Source organism: Bufo gargarizans, chromosome 4 (genome assembly GCF_014858855.1).
Source record: "Bufo gargarizans isolate SCDJY-AF-19 chromosome 4, ASM1485885v1, whole genome shotgun sequence".
NCBI classification, from domain to species: domain Eukaryota; kingdom Metazoa; phylum Chordata; class Amphibia; order Anura; family Bufonidae; genus Bufo; species Bufo gargarizans.
This window is the reverse complement of record NC_058083.1, coordinates 210,400,345-210,415,230: the sequence shown is the minus strand read 5'-3', so window position 1 is coordinate 210,415,230 and position 14,886 is coordinate 210,400,345. Positions and strand designations below refer to the sequence as shown.

The 14,886-nt window shown below is 41.8% G+C and overlaps 1 protein-coding gene across 2 annotated transcripts in view; it reads left to right on the top strand.

Moving 5' to 3' along the window:
* The window catches only part of LOC122933689 (probable cation-transporting ATPase 13A4), a 322,029-nt gene that overhangs the window by 54,758 nt on the left and 252,385 nt on the right, over positions 1 to 14,886 (top strand). For both annotated transcript variants that reach the window (XM_044288647.1, XM_044288646.1), the window contains exon 2: positions 14,652 to 14,825. In XM_044288647.1, coding sequence (XP_044144582.1) covers positions 14,652 to 14,825 — 174 coding nt within the window. The remainder of the gene's footprint in view (positions 1 to 14,651; positions 14,826 to 14,886) is intronic.

Below are 14,886 nucleotides of genomic sequence, written 5' to 3'. Positions count from 1 at the left end.
GAGGAGAGGATGTGGGTCCCAGTGATGGACATTAAGGCCACTCGTCTCATCAGGGCTTTCCATAGGTCCCATCCTGAGAAGGTGGGCTCTGAGTGTCCCGAGTCCACTCATAGAAGGAGGGGTACTGTGACCACCAGACATCTGAGAAGCTCTGACAGACGTCCTTCAGAACCTCCTCCTTGAGGTTCCTTTTGTTTTGCTTTCATTTTCTCATCTCGTTAGCCTCTCTCAGCTGTCATGTAGTTGCACTGATTGCATCCCATTAAATCCCTTCCCATACTGCATCACTTTGCGGTTTATAGAACTTCCTGGAGTGTGTGCATGTTGGATGCTACTACTGAGTCTTCTACAGATAAGTTTTGTTTATTCATTTGTATTTTCCTATTTGCTGGATCCCAGGTGACCCTGACTCCCTCCGTATCAAGTGTAGGGAGCCGGTGGTCCTGTCCCCTCACTGTATAGGGTGTTCAGGTGTTATACAGTCGAGGAACAAGGATATGCGATCATCTACCATTGAGATTTTTGCATAGGCTGAGCAGTTAGGGAGAGAGCCAGGTCTGTTGCAGGGCTATCCCTTTGGTTCCTTAGTTTTGGATCCAGTCAGTCGGATCTTCATTTTGTGTCTTCTAGTTTTCTGTACACCTTCCGTGACACACACGTTCAGACAATACACTGGCTGAAAAGCAGGCAAGCACCTCCAAGGCATAAAGGGCAAGCTCAGACCATGCGCCCAATTTGGAGACCCAGAAGTTGAAGGGGGCTGACCCATCATTCAGTACATGTAGGCATGTGCACACATACTGCCCCACCATATCGAACGTCCCCAATTGGATATCTTCTCTATCAACTTTCAATGTTCTTTTATGCGCCTACCATGGTGATCACGGGTGGTGGGGAATCACGGTTCCAGGACGGAGAGGGAGCCTGAGAAAGGAATACCACATCCAAGGGAGGTCAATAGATAAAATTAAATTTTATGGAGCGGAAATGTGGGACAAAGAATTCAAGCATAAGCTTCAAAGTTAAGGAGGGGGCGCGCGGCAATTACCCACTCTCGACTCCGGGAGGTAGTGACGATAAATAACAATACAGGTATAGTAGTGGTATATCACACCCAAAAATTGGTGAATTTCACCTGAAAATGTAACAGACAAATTAGTGTTTTTTTTTTTTTTTTTTTACCAGTCTACTAGGTAGAGCAGTGGTATATCACACCTATCTCACCTAAATATTGGTGAATTTTACCTGAAAATGTAACAGACAAATTAGTGAATTTTTTTAACCTGTCTACTAGATATAGCAGTGGTATATCACACCCAAAAATTGGGGAATTTCACCTGAAAATGTAAGAGACAAATTAGTGAAATGACATAAAATTAAATAAAATACGTACAAAAAAAAATTCATTTATGAGTAGAGTTGAGCAGACACCTGAATGGTCAGGTTTGACGGGTTAGGCTGAACTTCACAAAAAAGTTTGAGTTCGGGACCTAAACTTTACCCGAATTTGACCCCGAACCCAAACCCCATTAAAGTCAATGGGGACCCAAATTTTAAAGCAAAATGGCTTTAAAAATGTAATGGAAAGGGTTAGAGGGCTGCAAATGGCATAAAAATGTGGTTAAGAGCATGACAAGCGCGCTGCAAACAAATGTGGATAGGGAAAAGACTTTTACATAAAATACGTGAAAAAAACAATCTTGATCTACGAGGATGAGGTCCTTGTGGAGTAGGAGGTTTAGGAGGCAGTGGATGTGGCGGTGTAGGTGGAAGCGGCGGTGGAGGAGGAGGAGGTAGCCTACACTGCTTTTTGGTTTTAAATTTATTTATATTTTTTTACATTCGGGTATACCCCAAAACATTTGGAAATATAACCTGTGATAACCCCCTCCAGTCGTGCTAAACACACGTTCAGACAATACACTGGCTGCAGGGCAGGCCAGCACCTCCAAGGCATAAAGGGAAAGCTCAGGCCATGTTCCCAATTTGGAGACCCAGAAGTTGCAGGGGGCAGAACCATCAGTCAGTTTGTGTAGGCGTGAGCAAACATACTGTCCCACCATGTTTAACATCCCTGTGATTTTCACGAACCAATTGGATATTTGTTCTATCAACTTTCAATGTTTTTTTCTGTGGCTACCATGTTGATCACGGTTAGCGGCGAATCAGGGTTCCACCCCGGAGAGGGAGCGTGAGAAAGAGAGACCACATCCAAGGGAGATCAATGCAAGAAATTTAATTGTGATCGAGCAAAAATGTGGGAAAAGCTATTAAAACAGACGAATTGAAGGAAAGGAGGGGGGGCGCAGCAATTACCCACTCCCAACTCGGGGGGGCAGTGACGATAAATAACAATACAGGACTCTTAAAATGCCCTGTTATTTGAATGATTAATTTAAATTATAGGGAATGTCACTGGAGTATTTTGGATTTGGAAACGTTAGACAGGAGAGGCCCTGCTGTCGCTTTGTTGACTCTAGATAACTTCTGCCTGATCACACGTCCCTGTGACGTCCACCATCCATTTGGATATCTTCTCTTTAACTTTCGATGTTCTTTTCTGAGCCTACCATGTTGATCACGGTTATCGGCAAATCAGGGTTCTACGCCGGAGAGGGAGCGTGAGAAAGAGAGACCACATCCAAGGGAGTTTAATTGTTTCAAATTAAATATGATAGTGGAAATATGGGACAAAGTATTGAAGTGCAAATGTGGGACAACTTGTTAAAGTTTAAGCATTGAATGAAAGGAGGTGGCTCGCATGAATTAAAGAAGAATTTTTAGAAAATGTATTCCCTGTCACCTATGCAAAGCAGGAGTTTCTATCCGCCAAAATTTGAAAAATGTCACATGACAATATAACAGACCATTTAAAAAAAAAATGTATGTTCCTGTCACCTATGCAGAGGTGCCCCCGTGACGTCCACCATCCATCTGGATATATTCTCTATCAACTTTTGATGTTCTTTTCTGAGCCTACCATGTTGATCACGGTTATCGGCGAATCAGGGTTCCACGCTGGAGGGGGAGCATGAGAAAGAGAGACCACATCCAAGGGAGTTTACCGTAATTGCTTCAAATTAAATATGATAGAGTGGAAATATGGGACAAAGTATTAAAGTGTACAAATGGGACAGCTTTTTAAAGTTTAAGCATTGAATGAAAGGATGTGGCACACATAAATTAATGAAGAATTTCTTAAATTTTATTCCCTGTCAACTATGCAGTGCAGGGTTTTCAATCCAGCAAAATTTGAAAAATGTCACCTGACAATGTAACAGATGATTTTTTTTTTTTATGTATGTTCCTGTCACCTATGTAGAGGTGCCCCAGTGACATCCACCATCCATTTGGATATCTTCTCTAACAACTTTCGATGTTCTTTTCTGAGCCTACAATGTTGATCACGCTTATCGGCGAATCAGGGTTCCATACCAGAGAGGAAGCATGAGAAAGAGAGACCACATCCAAGGGAGATAAATGGATGACATTTTATTTTTATCAAGTGAAAATGTAGGAAAAGCTGTTGAAGCGCAAATGTTGAACAAATTATTTAAGCGCAAATGTGGGACAAATTATAAAAGTGTAAAAGTGGGACAACTTTTCAAAGTTTAAGCATTGAATGAAAGGATGTGGCGCGCATCAATTAAAGAAGAATTTCTGAAAAATTATTCCCTGTCACTTATGCAAAGCAGGGGTTTATTCACATCCAAAATTGTAAAATGTCAACCCAAGAATGTTACAGAAAATTTTCAGAAATCTATTAATCTGTCTACTTGGTAGAGCAGGGGTCTATGACAGAAAAAAATTGTTTATTGTAACCCGAAAAAATAATTTAAGTTGTCAACTAGGTAGAGGAGGGGTATATTACACCCAAAAATTGGTGAATTTTACCTGAAAATATAATAGACAATTTTTTATTTTTTTTATTGTCTACTAGGTATAGCAGTGGTACATCACACCCAAAAATAGGTGAATTTCACCCGAAAATGTAACTGACAATTTTGTTTTTATTTTTTTACCTGTCTAGTAGGTATAGCAGTGGTACATCACACCCAAAAATGTGTGATTTTCACCAGAAAATGTAACTGACAATTGTATTTTTATTTTTGTACCTGTCTAGTAGGTATAGCAGTGGTACATCACACCCAAAAATTGGTGTATTTCACCCCAAAATATAACAGACCATTTTTTTTAAATGTGTCTAGTAGGTAAAGCAGTGGTACATCACACCCAAAAATTGGTGAATTTCACCAGAAAATGTAACTGACAAATTTTTGGGTTTTGTTTACCTATCTAGTAGGTATAGCAGTGGTACATCACACCCGAAAATTGGTGAATATCACCCGAAAATGTAACTGACAAAGTAGTGAAATAACATAAAATAAAATATGTACAAATAAATGAAAAAAAAAAATATTTATGAGGTGGAGTTCCATATGGAGTTGGAGTTTGGGGAGGCGGTGGACATAGAGGTTTAGATGGAAGCTGCGGTGGAGGAGGACGCGGTAGCCAACACTGGTTTTTGGTTTTAATTTTAATTTTTTATTAGGGTGCACGCCAAAAGAGTGTGAAATATCCAAAATACGAGAATGAGCAATTGCGCTGCAGTATAACAATGGCTGGTTAAGGCCGGTATACATGTCTATTCTGCACAAGGTACAGACAAGTCCTGTTGGATCCATGCCTGGTTCATTTTAATGAACGTGAGCTTGTCCACATTGGCTGTGGACAGGCGGCTGCGCTTGTCTGTGATGACGCCCCTTGCCGTGCTAAACACACGTTCAGATAATACACTGGCTGCAGGGCAGGCCAGCACCTCCAAGGCGTAAAGGGCAAGCTCAGGCCATTGGAGACCCAGAAGTTGAAGGGGGCAGACCCGTCATTCAGTATGTGTAGTTGCGTGCACACATACTGCTTCACCATATTGGTTAAATGCTGCTTCCTACTAAAACGTTCCATATCAGCTGGTGGATCTGGTTGTTGTGGCGTGCCGACAAAGATTTTCCACATTTCGGCCATGCTAACCCTGCCTTCTGAGGTGCTGACGGTGCCCCAGCTGCATTGGCGACCTCTTCCTCCTCCTCTGCCTTGGCCTTGTGCTTCAACTGTGCCCCCACTGTCAGGTGGGAATGACATCAGCAGTGCATCTACCAACGTGCATTTGTACTTGCACATCTTACGATCACGCTCCGTGAGGGAATTAAGGATGGTACATTGTCCTTGTAACGGGGATCCAGCAGCGTGGCCACCCAGTAATCAACACAAGTTAGAATGTGGGCAACTCGGCGGGCGTTGCGGAGACACTGCAGCATGTAATCGCTCATGTGTGCTGTCCTTTGTGGGAGGTGTATCGTCTGTGTCCTCTGTATCCCCCCAGCCACGCACCAGTGATGGCCATGAGCTGGTCTGGGTGCTACCCTGCTGTGAACATGGTTCCTCCTCCATCTCCTCATCCTCCACCTCCTCATCCTCCAGAACGGTGCCCTGGCTGGACAATTGTGTACCTGGTGTTTGTGGGTGTAGGAACCCACCCTCAGAGTCACCCTCAGAGTCACTTGTAATTGACTGGCCTGAAACCCAAAATGATGAAAAACAAAATGATCCCTCTTCCTCCTCCTCCTCCTGTGCCACATACTCTTCCATCATCGCCAGCAGCGTTTTTTCAAGAAGGCATATAAGTGGGATAGTTACGCTGAGAGCGGCATTATCGGCACTGGCCATGTTGGTGGAGTACTCAAAACAGCGCAACAAGGAACACAGGTCTTGCATAGAGGCCCAGTCATTGGTGGTGAAGTGGTGCTGTTCGCTGAGCGACTCAACCGTGCGTGCTGCAGCTGAAACTCCACTATCGCCTGCTGCTGCTCTCACAGTCTGGCCAGCATGTGCAAGGTGGAGTTCCACCTTGTGGGCACGTCACATATGAGGCGGTGAGCAGGAAGGCCGAAGTTAAGCTGCAGCGCTGACAGGCGAGCAGCAGCAGTGTGAGAACGCCGAAAGCGCGCACAGACGGCCCGCACTTTATGCAGCAGCTCTGACATATAGGGGTAATTATTAAGGAATCTCTGCACCACCAAATTCAGCACATGCGCCAGGCAAGGGATGTGCGTCAAACCGGCTAGTCCCAGAGCTGCTACGATATTTCGCCCATTATCGCACACCATTAGGACGGGCTTGAGGCTCACTGACATCAACCACTCATCTGTCTGTTATTCAAGGCCCGTCCACAGCTCCTGCGCGGTGTGGGGTTTGTCCCCCAAACAGATAAGCGTTAAAACTGCCTGCTGTCGTGTACCCGTGGCTGTGCTGAAGTTGGTGGTGAAGGTGTTACGCTGACCGGATGAGAAGCCGGTAGAGGATGAGGAAGCAGAGTAGGAGAATGAAGCAACAGGAGGCAAACTAAAGCGCCCTGCAATCCTCAGTGGTGGAAGGACATGTGCCAAACTGCTATCCGCCTCAGGCCCAGCCGCCACTGCATTTACCCAGTGTGCTGTTATGGAGATAAAATGTCCCTGATCGTGCTTACTGGTCCACGTATCTGTAGTAAGGTGCACCTTGCCACAGATGGCGTTGCGCAGTGCACACCTGATTTTTTTCCCCCACTTGGTTGTGCAGGGAAGGGATGGCATGCCTGGAAAAATAGCGGCGGCTGGGCACGACGTACTGTAGGACAGCCACTGCCATAAGGCTTTTAAAACTCTCTGTCTCCACCAGATGGGATGACAGCATTTCAAAGGCCAGTAATTTAGAAATGCTAGCATTCAGGGCCAAGGATCGTGGGTGGGTAGGAGTTTTTTTCCTCTTCCGCTACAGTGTTTGGGAGATGGAGAGCTGAAAGCTTCCGTGGGACATTGTGGAGATGCTTGGTGACCCAGATGGTGGTGTTCCTCTGTTTGCGGGATGGCAGATGGCACTGTCACTCCAGAGGTGGATGAAGAGGCCGAGACTGCAGCAGAAGAGGAAACAGGAGGAGCCAGAGACCTTTCTTGGTTTTTGATGTGTCTACTCCACTGCAGCTCATGCTTTGCACTTAGATGCCTGGTCATGCAGGTTGTGCTCAGATTAAGAACGTTTATGCCTCACTTCAGGCTGATTGTACAGCGTGCAAACCACTCGTGTCTTGTCGTCAGAACATTGTCTGAAGAACTGACATGCCAAAGAACTCATTGGAGCTGGCTTTGGTGTGCTCGGTCCCTTGCTGCGGTGGGCAGTAGCTCCCTCTTCTGCTGTGTTGGTGGCTCTGTGCGACCACCGCATCTTCCTCCGAACTACATAGGTCACTCGCACGACCTTGATTCCATGTAGGGTCGAGGACCTCATTGTCCTCCACATCATCTTCCACCCAGTCTTCACCTATGCCCTCTTTGTCGGTCTGCACACTTTTGAAAGCCATAGCAGTTGGCACCTGTGTTTTGTCATCATCCGACACTGGCTGCGATGGTCCTCTCATGTATTCATCTAGAAAGATTAGTGGTTGGGCATCGGTGCACTCAATCTCTTCCACTTCTGGGGCAGGACTAGGTGGATGGCCCTGGGAAACCCTGCTAACAGAGTCATCAAAAAGCAGAAGAGACTGCTGCATGACTTGGGGCTCAGACTGCTTGGCTGATTTGCAAGGGGGGTAAGGTGAAAGACTGATGGACATCGGCTGCAGGTGCCAACTGTGGTCTTTCAGCAGCAGACTGGGTGGGAGATAATGTGAAGGAACTGGATCCACTGTCAGCAACCCAATCTACTATCGCCTGTACTTGTTCAGGCCTCACCATTTGTAGAGCAGCATTAGGCCCAACCAAATACCGCTGCAGATTCTGTTGCCTACTCGCACCTGAGGAAGGTGTTTCACTTGTGCGTGCACCTGGCACAGATTGACCACGTTCTCTCCCTGCAACAGGAGCTCCACCAGCAGCACCACAACCGGGGCCACGTCCCTTTTTTGAAGCTCTCCTCATATTTCTCAAATTTAGGATCTTGCTCAAAAAGGGTGTTTTATTAATAGCAGTATAGAACTACAGTATCTAAAGGGTGCATCTCACAATGACATATGCAGCAAAGGATGCAAAATTAAGTTTTTTGCCCAAAATTGGTGTATTTTTAATAGCAGAATAGAACCACACTATCTAAAGTGTGTATCTCACACGTACAGATGTAGCCTAGGCCGCAATTAAAGATTTTTGCTTAAAATAGGTGTTTTTCTAATAGCAGAATAGAACCACAGTATGTAAAGGGTGCATCTCACAATGACATATGCAGCAAAGGATACAAAATTAAGTTTTTTGCCCAAAATTGGTGTATTTTTAATAGCAGAATAGAACCACACTATCTAAAGTGTGTATCTCACACGTACAGATGTAGCCTAGGCCGCAATTAAAGATTTTTGCTTAAAATAGGTGTTTTTCTAATAGCAGAATAGAACCACAGTATGTAAAGGGTGGATCTCACACGTACAGATGCAGACTAGGCTGCAATTAAAGATTTTTGCCCAAAATGGGTGTTTTATTAAAAGCAGAATAGAACCACACTATCTAAAGGGTGTATCTCACAATGACATATGCAGCAAAGGCTGCAAAATTAAGTTTTCACTTGCCCAAAATTTGTGTTTTTCTAATAGCAGAATAGAACCACAGTATCTAAAGTATGTATCTCACAAGTACAGATGCAGGCTAGGCCGCAATTAAATAATTTTGCCCAAAATGGGTGTTTTATTAATAGCAGAATAGAACCACAGCATGTAAAGGGTGTATCTCACATGTATAGATGCAGACAATGCCGCAATTAAAGATTTTTTGCCCAAAATGGGTGTTTTATTAATAGCAGAATAGAACCACAGTATCTAAAGGGTGTATCTCACAATGACATATCCAGCAAAGGCTGCAATATTAAGTATTTGGCCCAAAAAGGGTGTTATTTTTTTACTAACAGAATATGATAACAGTATTTAACGCTTAAATTTCACACGTGCAGATGCAGCAAGGGTTGTAAAATTGCGTATGTTGCCCAAAAAGGGTGTTTTTTAAAACCCAGGAAATTATACCTGGATTTCTAGCTTAAATTGGACACTGACTAATGCGGCAAAGGCCCAAGATGAAGTTTATTGCCAAAAGCTTTAGCTTTTTTCAAAGCCAGAAAGGTTTTGAAATATTTCAAACTTGTTTTTAGCAATCACAGATGCAGTAATGGCTGCAATATTAAGTATTTTGCCCAAAAAGGGTGTTTTTTTTTACTAACAGAATATGACAGATATATATAACACTTGAATTTCACACGTGCAGATGCAGCAAGGGTTGGAAAATTGTGTATTTTGCCCAAAAAGGGTGTGTTTTTAAACCCAGAAAATTATAGCTGCATTTTTAGCTTAAATTGCACACTGAGTAATGCTGCAAAGGCACCAGATGTAGGATATTGCCAAAAAAGGGTGTTTTTTTTTTTTAAAACCAAATTATTTTTGCAGTATTTCAAGCTTGGATTTAAATGTCACAAAAGCACATTTACAGTGCTGCTGCACTGAGCTTGCATAAAATGTCCACCGCCGCCCACCTAACTAACAGACGGATAAAAGTTATTTTTTTCTGTCACTGGGCTCAGCACAGGGTAAAAAAGATTGTGCACTGCACCCACACAACAAAATCTATGTAGATCGCTGAGTTAATAAGCACTTCTGATTAAAGATTATGTCCTATTCTCTCCCTCACAGCAGCAGCATCCTATCCCTACACTAAGCACAGCAGAGTGACGTGCAGCGCTGCGTGACTCCAGCTTATATAGAGGCTGGGTCACATGCTGCACTGGCCAATTACATCCATGCCATTAGTAGGCATGGCTGTGATGGCTTCTAAGGGCACACAGTTAAACGCTTGTTAATTGGCTGCTCTGCAGCCTTTAAAAAAGGGCTAAGAAATCGCTGAATACGATCTGAGCTTTGCAACATCCTTAGCAACCAATAGGAAAGTTGCCTACCCCTTACTATATAAGAACCTCCCCAGCAGCCATTTTCTGCAGTTCTGAGAGAGACAGCAATGTCATTGCTGTGCTCTGTGCTTTGCTGTGTCATTACATTAGATAGTTAGTTAGCTTATATATATATATATATAATACAGATAGTTAGTGGAAGATACTCAGTGTAAGTTAGATCACTATATAGTGTAGCTAATAGGTTCCAGTGGAGGGTGTTAGGGTCTGCTTTCCATACATACATGCTACAGACATAGTGCTGTGATGTCACAAGTTCACAACAATACTTAGTCCACCAATCAGTAATATGTAGTCAGACCTGCTAAAATGTGAAGTTGCACTTATTGACGATTTGTGCAATCGCGAATATATTGGAGCACTTTATCTTCACAAAAAGCTATTGTAATGTTCTGCCGTTCCAACAATCTTCTCCAGTCTCAGGAAACTTCTAGCAGCTTGAAAAATGTAGCAAAAGTGACCAACACCTGTATTGCATGCGCAATACGTGCATATTACATTGCCGATTTTCGCCATCAAGAAAATAATCTTGAATTTGTGAATTTATGATGAATATTCGCCCAAATATTTGCGAAATGTCGCAAATTTTAATATTGCCCCTGTCGCTCATCACAACATCTAACACAGTCCACTGTCCACAAGTCTATTTTTGGTAATAGAGACTCGTAAGATGACTGAGAGACAGAGGGGCGTGTCAGAGCTAACTGAGGTGATAAGTCTCATAAAACTGCTTCTAAACATCACAGGAGCCTCTTGCTTTTATGTGTGTTTTATCCATCTTTATCAGCTTTCTGAGCTCCCTAGAAGAAAACAAACATAATAGAAAGTAAGAGAAGTGAGGTCACTGCATACAGTACTGGCAGATTCAACAGCAGGGAGATACCCACTGCTTTTTAGTGAAATGCATCTAGTTGTGCAGCTGAAGGAGGAAATAATGTCACTGAAAAAGACTTTAGGGAAGCCCAAACATGACTATTCCTTCACAGTTCTGATTGTACAAAAGATGTACACTTCAGTCATTAGGCAAATTTCTTTTGAAAATTCAGCTGCACTTTAAATGGTCCCTCAGTCTGGTTCAGTAGGTTACCCAATCATTGGGGAGACTGCTGACTTGACAGTGGTTCAGAAGATAGTCACCCTCCACAAGGCAGGTAGGTCACAAAAGGTCATTGCTAAAAAGCTGGCTGTTCACAGAGTGCCTTATCCAAGCATATAAATGGAAAATTTAGTCAAATCAAAAAGGGTAGTAGAAAAAGGTGCACAAGCAACAGGAATAACAGCAGCCTCGATAGGATTGTTAAGAAAATGCCATTCAAGAATTTGAGGGAGATTCACAAGTTGCGGACTGTGAATTAAGTCAGGGCTTTAATAGCCACCACGCACAGACGTATCCAGGACCTGGGCTATAACTATTGCATTCCTTAAGTCAAGCCACTTATGACCAAGAGACAAAGCCAGAAGCATCTTTTCTGGGCCAAAGTCCTGTTTTCTGATGAAAGTAAATTTTGCATTTCATTTGGAAATCAAAATTCTAGAGTCTGGGGGAAGAGTAGAGAGGCACACAATCCAAATTGCTTGTGGTCCAGTGTGAAGTTTCCACAGTCAGTGGTTTGGAAGTCATGTCATCTGTTGGTGCTGGTCCACTGTGTTATATCAAATCTAAAGTCAGCGTATCCATCTACTAGGAAATTCTAGAGGACTTCATGCTTCCCTCTGCTGACAAACTTTCTGGTGTTGAGCAGACTTCATTTTCCAGCGTGACTTGGTACCTGCCCACACTGCCAAAAGTACAATACCTGGTTTACGGTATCACTTGATTGGCCAGCAAGTTCTCTTGACCTAAATCTCATAGATAATCTATGGGGTATTGTCAAGAAGAAGATGAGAGACACCAGACCAAACAATGAAGAGCTGAAAGCCACTATCAAAGCAACCTGGGCTACTTCAGCAGTTCCATAGGCTGATCATGTAATGCTACATTGTTGCAGTAGTTGCTGGAAAAGGAGCCCCAACCAAGTTTTGGGTCCATATACAGCACATTCTTTTAATTAGGCCAACATTTCTGTTTTAAAAATCTTTTTTAATTGGTCTTATATAATATTCTAATTTTCTGAGATACTAACGTTGGGGTCAACAATCGTTTAAACAAAATAAACAACTGAAATAGATCACTCTGTGTGTAATGAATCCATATGATACATGTACTTTCACTTTTTGAATTGAATTACTGAAATAAGTAAACTTTTTGATGATATTCAAATTTATTGAGATGCACAACTAATATATTTATAACTGGTTAGAAGATCAAGGCACAGTACAGATGAAATACAGTGTAACTGAAAAATCCTGAAAGGAAAAATAACACACAAGACAGAACTTAAATTCATTAATGTAGTTAAAGGGAATCGGTCATTAACTTTATGCTGCCCATACCAACGGCATTATAAAGCAGAGACAGGTGAGTTGATTTTAACGGTCTGTCATTTAAAAGTTAAAATTAAGTGATTGCCGAGAACCAACATCACAATCATTGCAGACTAGGCCTGGAAAAGAGTCACGGCCACCTGAGAAGAGTCCTGATTATTCATGATCCCCAGCTCTTCCTGCCCACCTGCTGATGACTGACAGTCTTCTACCTAGTTTTCTCGCTTTCTCTCTAGGAGAGAGCTGCCAAATATCAGCAGATGGGTGAGAGTGCAGGAGATTATGAATAGCCAGGACTCTTCTCAAGTAGATTTGACTCTTTTAAAGGTTTGTGCTGTAATGATTATAAAGCTGGTTCTCAGCAACCACTTACTTTTAGCTCATGAGTGGCACACCGCTTAAATCAGCATTTCTGTCACTATTTTATGCTGCCCTCAGTGAGGTCAGCATAAAGCTTATGACAGGTTCCCTTTAATATACACTGGTAATTCACTAGGGGAAAAAATATACAATGAAACAGCACTCTGCAAACCAAATAAAGTGCAATAATGCCATAGTTATATAGGTTTATTATTTTGCTATTTAAAAATAGTGTTACATCTGTAATAAATATTATTTGATATTGTATAGTGAATTACCAGTGCAAGAAAAAGGTGGTCAGTCAGCTTCCATGGCTAGAAACACGAAGAAAAAAAAAATATACAATTCAACAGCACTCTGCAAACCAAATAAAGTACAATAATGCCAGTTATAGAAAATATTCTGGTGCTAATGCTATGCTTATTAGTAAATTTGAGATTCTTGGCAAATACATTTTGTACAAAATTATTTGGGCCTGTCTGACAAATGTTAAGGCAATCTCTGTAAGACGCCATAACGGCCACCATAAAATTCAGGGAGTGCAGGTTCCACATGCATGCTGGGTCCACTCTGCCTTTTACCATTTTTGATGCCATAATGGCCTCCATTAAATCCTCCATTAAATCCAGGGATTACAGGTCCCAACATGCATGCTAAGCCTGCTATATACCTCTTCTGGTGCTAAAAGGCTTCCAATGAGTGCATGGAGAGCAGACTACAGCTTTATACTTACACTAATTAAAATCAGTCTATGGGGCAGACAGGCTGGTCAGGAGTGCAAGACCAACAGGACTTATCCGCATGCATGCTGGGTCCACTCTGCCTTTTACCAATTTTGGTGCCATAATGGCCTCCATTATATCCAGGGAATGCAGGTATCAGTATAACAGGTAGTACTGTATTTAGTGTTAGGATCCCGTCTTGCAGAGATCGCTCTGACGTTTGGCAGACGGGCCCAAATAATTTTGTACAAAATGTATTTGCCAAGAATAACAGTAGTATTAGCACCAGAATATTTTCTATAATTATGGCATTATTGTACTTTATTTGGTTTGCAGAGAGCTGTTGCATTTTATATATATATATTTCTTTTATTTTTTTTTATTTTTTCCGTGTTTCTAGCCATTGAAGCTGACTGACCCCCTTTTTCTTGCACTGGTAATTCACTATACAATATCAAAAAAGATTTATTACAGACTTAACACTATTTTAAAATAGTAAAATAATAAACCTTTTAATATACTTACCTTGCTGCTCCCCTCATTCTTCCACCACTCATTGTCATCCATAATTACTGGCGGCAGTTAAAGGGGCAAACTTACTTCGACCAGCATTTTTCACAATAGTCTTAGACCAAAGTGTAGTGGAGTAAGATATGAGTAAGTGGCGTGAGTGGCATAAAAACCACAAAAGTAGCAATTTTTGTGTATTTTTTTTTCTTAAAACAGATATAAAGCTTTAAAAAATGAATTTGCATAGTGTTTCATCCATCGTCAGGACACACATGATATTAAATAAATATTATTAGAAATAACACATAATCAGGCAGCTTTTCAAACAATAATTAGTGGCCTAACTAATTATATGTAGTGAAACATTTCTAACAGCAACATCTTCGAAAATGCCTGATTTTCTTTGATAGATTTATAGTTCCTTCATACATTATGCATAGTAGACACGACCATTACCACCTCTAGAACACAATTTTTCAATGCAATTTGGGTGACTATTCCTTTGTATATATTTTTTTTTTCCTGCAAATGTTAATCCTTGTATTATTTTTGTAGAATTCTTTGTATGTGTGTATATGTGTGGCATAAGTATGAAATGTTTAAATATAGATGCTAATTTGGGTTTTAGACCAATCCAATATTATTTTAATATTGTATTCTTTTTTGTAGGCTATATTTGGATACAAATCGGAGTGGTGGAAAAAAGCTCTTTGTATTTTGTTTTACATCATTTCTATAGGACTCCTTAAATTGCTCTTTTATTGGAAGCCAGAGCTGGATGTTTGGTGTCACTGTGTCCCATGTAATTTGGCAGTTGCTGACACAGTCTTGCTACAAACAACTGTGAGTACACGTTATTGCCAGTTATCAAATAGTAATAGGTATATGTTATTAAAACAAAGAG